Source organism: Coenobita brevimanus, chromosome 28 (genome assembly GCF_032717465.1).
Source record: "Coenobita brevimanus isolate Jiangsu-jjx chromosome 28, ASM3271746v2, whole genome shotgun sequence".
NCBI lineage: Eukaryota > Metazoa > Arthropoda > Malacostraca > Decapoda > Coenobitidae > Coenobita > Coenobita brevimanus.
The window spans coordinates 3,259,914-3,267,413 of NC_136981.1; the positions used below are offsets into that span (position 1 = coordinate 3,259,914).

General features: G+C 43.6%; 1 protein-coding gene across 1 annotated transcript in view; it reads left to right on the top strand.

The window, feature by feature from the left end:
• The window catches only part of LOC145394690 (uncharacterized), a 24,762-nt gene that overhangs the window by 11,624 nt on the left and 5,638 nt on the right, over positions 1 to 7,500 (top strand). The window contains exon 2 of the mRNA XM_080268466.1: positions 1,696 to 1,917. Coding sequence (XP_080124592.1) covers positions 1,708 to 1,917 — 210 coding nt within the window. The 5' untranslated portion in view covers positions 1,696 to 1,707. The remainder of the gene's footprint in view (positions 1 to 1,695; positions 1,918 to 7,500) is intronic.

The window sequence follows — 7,500 nt, forward strand, 5'->3', positions numbered from 1 at the left end:
TGGTGTGAAAAGCACGTCCTAGGGCTGAAAAGGTTAAACAAAATACAGACGACCAGAAACACTTATGGCAACAGTCTATTATGAAAACAAAGTGTGCTCAAGTGTAAGACATGCCCTTAGTATTTTGACAGCAATTTAGTGAAGAGCTATATATGGTTTTTGTAACTGTAAAATGCGTCTAGCCTGCATCCCACAGTACATGGTGCAGACAGCAATGATAAGAAAAGGCTAGACATGTTTTATCATCATGACACGCTTCTGAAATTAATGTAAAAAAAAAAAATGTGAGGGTTCGTTCACACCTTCGGGCTCTCAGTTTTCATCATATGGTTCTCAGTAGTGCCTTGTAAGAGAGAGAGAGAGAGAGAGAGAGAGAGAGAGAGAGAGAGAGAGAGAGAGAGAGAGAGAGAGAGGATATGTATAAAAGGCCAAAGGGGGTATATTGTATTATAAGAGCCAAAGCGGTGTACTACAAGGGCTATGGTATTGGTAGTAGTAGTCGCAATAGTAGTAGTAGTAGTAGTAGTGGTGGTGCTGGGTGGTGGTGGTGGTGGTAGTAGTGTTGGTGGTGGTAGTAGTATTAATGGAAGTACTAGTAGTTACAACCCCAGGGCCACCTGAACGTGCACGCCGTGGACCACAGGCTGAAGTTGCTCTCCTGCAGTCCACCATCCTCCTTTCTGGTGACAGGTTAGGAGCTAAGAGACGTTTGTATAACCGGGCAGAGGAACCACCCGGCTCTATGGATGCCACCACATGAAGGCGTCCCTCTCCACCATCAAAACCAGAACTAAATAAACGAAGTGATCCATATATAACGTTTTTCCTTCCACTCTACCGGGTCATTTCTTGTGCTTTACGGGACTGCTCAGCGTTATCAGTGTATTTATCTTGCATCATAAATTCATTTCAAATTTCGACTGCCACACCCACGCCCACACCAGCACAGTGAGCCGTTCCCACAGCACATAAGACATAAGATGAGTTTCGAGTGGAGCGCTATTTACGGATCATCGTGCACACACACACACACACACACACACACACACACACACACACACACACACACACACACTACACAGACAGCATATTCCTTGTCCAAACGCACTTTTTCATCGTTAACTCTCTATCTATTGCCAGACGCCTTAATCCCGTAAGGGGTGGCCACAAACAAATCGCCTCCACGTCGCCCTGTCCCCCGCCATTTAACTCAAGTAAATAAAAACAGAAAAACACAAAATTGACATCACAGGACAGATAAAACACACGAAAAATATTGTAAAAAACTGCAGATAATCGTGTATTCTCCTGGGCAGCACCCCTTTACCCTCATCCCCAATATCCCCGCATTCCATCAGTCAGACCCTCGCTCTCCAAAGTCATATCTTGCTGTCTGAGTCTTTTATACGGGTTCGCTTGTGTGTGTGTGTGTGTGTGTGTGTGTGTGTGTGTGTGTGTGTGTGTGTGTGTGTGTGTGTGTGTGTGTGTTTTAAATTGTGCCATCATTTACTGTGCACTGTGTTGTGGTTTTAAATGTATGTTATGTTATATAGTGTGTGTGTGTGTGTGTGTGTGTGTGTGTGTGTGTGTGTGTGTGTGTGTGTGTGTGTATGCATGCGTGCGTGCGCGTGTGTTTGCGTGCGTGCGTTACGAAAACCATGCACCCCATTCACCACATCCTCGCGGCATTTCCAGGCGTGGTGCGTGATGCGGCTGGTGCGGCGGCGTGGTCTGGCATGGCGGGAGGCTGCACTAAAAGCCGCAGCCTCCAGAGCGCCTCCCCGCCCCCCACCCCCCGGGGAGCGCTGGGCCTCCCTCTTGCGGCAGCTGCAGGACGCACCACCCCCTTGCAGCCACCCGTCATGCAGGGGCGGCCATCCCCCCGGCCAGGACCACGTTATTCCACCCATCAGGAGGGTAAGAGGGTTGTGGGTTGATGGAGTGACTGATTGATGCATTGATAGACTGATAGATAGATGGATAGATAGATGGATGGATAGATACATAGAGAGGGAGACAGAGAGATTGATAGATAGATAGATAGACTGAGAGAGGGATAAGTAAATCAGGAAGGTAGGAGGAGGATGCATATGTGGAGAGAGTCGTTCGATGATTGGTTAACTGATTATTGGATAGGAGAGAGAGAGAGAGAGAGAGAGAGAGAGAGAGAGAGAGAGAGTCCCCTATTCTACCTCCATGGATCATGCAGGGTAAGGCAGAACGCAGAAGGTCAAGCAGGGTCAGGAGGGTGAGGCAGGGTGAGTTAAGATGTAGTAGGATAGGCAGAGTAGTCAGGGTGCGGCAGATTCAAGCTAGGTCGGGTAGCGTCAGAGAGGTCAGGCATGGTAGGCAGGGTCAGGCAGTTAGGCAGGGCAGGCAGGGTAGGGAGGTTAGGCAAGGTTTGGCAGGATCAAGTAGCAGTAGGCATGTAACACTGACAATCAATATTACGCAAGGCAGGATTTTTTTTTTTTGGTTAATAAATTCACCTCTTCTTTGATAAACCGAAAACAATATTATACACTCAAGAACTGGCAATTAATTAAATATATAAATAAATAAACAAAAAGCAACAAAACAAACAAAAACGAGACTCAGGTGCAACAACAAGAACAACAACAACAAGAGGACATACACAGGGCTTGCGGCATTAGGTCCCACGCTAAAATGGGGGTGAGGTGACAGAGTTTGACAGGGTGTGGCAGAGATTGACAGGGTGAGGCAGAGATTGACAGGGTGTGGCAGAGATACAGTGAGGCAGAAATTGGTAGGGTGCGGGAGAGTTTAACAGGGTGAGGCAGAGACTGACAGGGTGTGGCAGAGACTGACAGGGTGAGGTAGAGATTGACAGGGTGTGGCAGAGATACAGTGAGGCAGAAATTGGTAGGGTGCGGGAGAGTTTGACAGGGTGAGGCAGAGATTGGCAGGGTGAGGCAGTGATATAGTGAGGCAGAAATTGGTAGGGTGCGGAAGAGTTAGGCAGGGTGAGATTAGCAGGGTGAGACAGTGATCTAGTGTGGCAGCAGGGTGAGGCAGTGACCTCGTGAGGTAGAGATTGGCAGGGTGAGGCAGTGATCTAGTGTGGTAGCAGGGTGAGGCAGTGACCTAGTGAGGTAAAGATTGGCAGGGTGAGGCAGTGATATAGTGAGGTAGAGACTGGCAAGGTGAGGCAGTAATATAGTGAGGGAGAGACTGGCAGGGTGAGGCAGAGACTGGTAGGGTGAGGCAGTGATATAATGAGGCAGAGACTGGTAGAGTAAAAGATACAGAGGCAGAGAGTGGCAGGGTAAGGCAGTGATACAGTGAGGTAAAGACTGCCAGGGTGAGGCATAGTAAGGCAGGGTGAGGCACAGTAAGGAAAGGTGAAGCGGAGTAAGGTATAGTGAGGCAGAGTAAGGCAAAATGAGTCACAGTAAGGCAAGGCAAGGCAGGGCAAGGTTAGGGAGGGTGAGGCAGTGCATGGCAGGGTGAGGAGGAGTATGGCAGAATGAGGCAGAGTAAGGCAGGGGGAGGAAGAGTAAGGTAAAGTGAGGCAGAGGACGGCAGAGTGAGACAGAGTAAGGCAGGGTGAGGATGAGTAAGGCAAGGTGAGGCAGAGGAAATCAAGGTGAGGCAGGGTAGCGTAAGGCAGGGTGAGAGAGACTAGGGCAAGGCCAGACAGAGTAAGGCAGGGTGAGGCAGAGTAGGGCAAGGCAAGACGGAGTTAGGCAGGGTGAGGCAGAGTTAGGCAGAGACAGGCGGAGTAATATCAACTATGCAAAGGGTGAGAATCAGACTCGGTGTATGTATGTATGTATGTATGTACTGCATGTATGTATGTACAGTATGTGTGTGTGTGTATATGTATGTATGTATGTACGTATGTGTGTGTGTATGTATATATGTATCTTGTGTGTGTTAGGGTATGTGTATATCTGGGTGTACGCTGATTCTCTCTCTCTCTCTCTCTCTCTCTCTCTCTCTCTCTCTCTCTCTCTCTCTCTCACACACACACACACACACACACACACACTTTTTCTGGTCCATTCCCTAGAGATTTCTGCTCTCTCTCTCTCTCTCTCTCTCTCTCTCTCTCTCTCTCTCTCTCATTACCTTCCATTAAGCCCTAATTGTTTGCCCACAGGTTGGTCGATTACCTAATTTAGCCCTTCACTCCGATGACACATTTTTCATTTTAATCACCACCTCTTGACTATTTTATTCACCTTGGGGAAAAAACTCGTACTGAAGAGGTTAATGAAGGTTATATAAAAATCTTACCTTTTGAAGTCTCCCCGAAGCTGAATAAAACTTTGAATATGCTAAAAATGAAGTATACTGCCTGACGTCCACGGGTTATTATTATTATTATTATTATTATTATTATTACGGTTTTTGTTGTTGGTGTTGTTGCTATGGTTACGGTTGTTGTTGATTTGGTTATGTCTCAGTTTTATGCACAGCTGACTTACAGGCTTTATTTATTTATTTATTTTTTACTGGTTATAAATTGAACCTGGGCAGATGATATGGGATGGACACTGATAACGTTGACTGGGCCGCTGTGGGCAAGGTTCAGTCTCCTGGTGTGGGCGTCCGTGTGCCAGTGGGGGAAGGAAATGAATAACTGATGCACGACTGACACTGATAACGCTAAGCAGCCTCCGCAACACACGAAAAATCTCCTGGCAGAGTGGAAAAAAAAAGGGCTATATATATTCCACTCTGTATATCAACTTAGCGTTATCAGTGGCGGGATTAGGGTCGCTTAGTAGTTTCCATTAGCGATACGAAGAAATCCGCCAATTTTCATAATCGTTAGCAATCGGGTGGCGCCGCTAACCTTTTAACAAAATTGATCGCTAATTTCCACCGCTAAACTTATCGGAAACGTTCGACTTGGCGGTCGTTTACCAAGTGGCTTTGGAGATTTCGCGACACTTCTTCCTTAGCGATTTATTCTGCACATTACATCTCAATATCGATGCCAGGATTCCGGGAGCTGGGATGATGAGTGAATGGGGGTCTTGCTTATTCAACTGGGCAAACTTTGGTTATTATCTCATTCTGCCAAGTTTTCTTTCTTTTTTTTCTGACTTTCTGGACCTATGTCACCCCACCTTGCAATAGGAAAGGAGGTCCAAATGATGATGATGAGGAGGAGGAGGAGGAGGTGCATGTAATGTCGATATTAAAAAGATAAATGAGCACAAAAAAAATTAAAAATATAATATGCAAAAAACAAGTAAATCGGTAAGAAAAAGGAGTTGCGAAAATTCGAATAGAAACAGGTCCCTGAGGTAACGACATCAAAGCCTTAAAAGAACTATCAAACATGTGTAGGTTAATTAAAAAAAATGAAAATAAGTAAAAATATTATTGCGCGCGTGTATTCGGTGGTTTGCTATTTCATTCCAGGAAATATAAAAACTGAGGATTTATGATTTTCCCCACATATCAGTGAGTCTGTGGGAGGTTGTGGGATATTTTGTGTAACTGTGCCACGCTTCATTTTAGCTGTCACAATATTTACAGTGATTTCTAAACACGCTCCACTTTAGCCGCCAGAATATTTACAGCAATTTCTAAACATGTTTCACTTTAGCTGTCACAATATTTACAGTAATTTCTAAAATACGCTTCATTTCAGCTATCAGAATATCTACAGTAAATTCTAAAACACACATCACTTCAGCTGTTTGAATATTTACAGTAAATAAAAAAACCCGCTTCACTTCGCTATCAGAATTTTACCGTAAATTCTAAAACACGCGTCATTTAAGCTGTCAAAATACTGAATTTTTCAAAACAAGCTTCACTTCAGTTCTTTGAATATTTATATTAATTTCTAAAAACGCTTCACTTTAGCTATCAGATTTTTTACAGTAATTTCTAAAGCATCATTATATTCTTGTCGTTTGATTATCATTACATTATGTGACTATGAAAAAAAAACGATTATAATTAAATGTAACTGTGCTCAATAAAGAGGGTATCCCTTAATTTTCAGCAGTACACAACTCAGTCCTCCATCATCTCTTAATATCCTTGTGGTAACTTTCTCTCGACACCTATAACTTTCCTTGTAATATTCGCTTCCCAGATGTTAGTTGTGCTGTACAGACTCCACATTTTCTTAACCCCAGTGCAGTTGCTGACTACGCACAGGGACCTTACTGTATTTGCTTATGTATGGAACGCTGCTCGAATGTGTAAGGGGGCTCACCACAAGCACCCCTTCTAAACAGGGTGGAGGCCAAGGTTTATCGACACATCAGCTCCCCATCCCTTACTGACTCTCATCAATCTCTCTCTCTTCACTGTTGCACTGTATCTCTTCCCATCTATAATCCCTAGTTCTGTGATAACTGATCTTCTGTACTGTCTGCTTTCATCCTTTCCTATCACAGCGGACGATCAGAACCCTTCAAGTAACGCACTCTCATCCCGTTTCTGTCCAGCTCTATAACGTAAGAGTTACTCGATACCTGCAGTCCTTCATGAATGTCAAAAATCAACTCTGGAACTGTCTTCCTCAGTTTGTATTTTTTTCTGTCTGTGACTTCCACTCTTTCAAAAGCAATGTACCCACGCATCACGAAATGAACGTATCTCGATTTTGGCATTTTTTTTTTTTTTTTCTTTTTTCCCCTCGACAGAGCATTTTTTTTTTTTTGTCAGGCTTCATGCCTTTGCTCATTATGTTTTACATCAAACTACATAAAACATGAAATTAAGGGAAATGAATAAGGATATTAAAAAAAAGAAATAGTAGAAACAGAAGAACGAAATTACGAAGTGAAGGAATGAAAACGGTGAAAGAGGGAATTCAGAGGGGAAAAAAAGGAAACTACAAGAACTAGAGGAAAAAAGAAGAGAAATGGCCAGGAACACGAGAAAATGAACACACGAGAGGAGATAACAAGGAAATAGTGAGGAATACGAAGAAAAACACGAGAAAAAATATGAAAAGATGGACGGAATTAGAGAAATATTAGGAGAAATTAAAAGAGAAATCAGGAGAGACGTGAGACGAGGTGAGAGAGTAGGTGGTTGAGGCTGGGTGTTGCTCTCCATCTGCTTTAGGCATGGAGAGGAGTGAGGAGGTGGTGAGAGAGAGAGAGAGAGAGAGAGAGAGAGAGAGAAGGGGGGGAGAGGGGATTGAAATAATGAAAGAGGTGGGTGGAGGAGGAGGATGTGGAATTAAAAAGAGAATGAGAGAGAGGGAGAGATAGAAATTTAATCAGAGAGAGAGAGAGAGAGAGAGAGAGAGAGAGAGAGAGAGAGAGAGAGAGAGAGAGAGAGAATTAAAGTTACATCACCAACATATTGTATACACAGCCGACAATGTCTCTAAAAACAAAATGAAAATACGTACTACTACTACTGTTAGTACTACTAATAACACTAGTAGCAGTAGTAACAGTAGTAGTAGTAGTAGTAGTAGTAGTAGTAGCAGTAGTAGTAATAATAATAATAATAAAAATAATAATAATAATAATAAAAATAATAGTAATAATA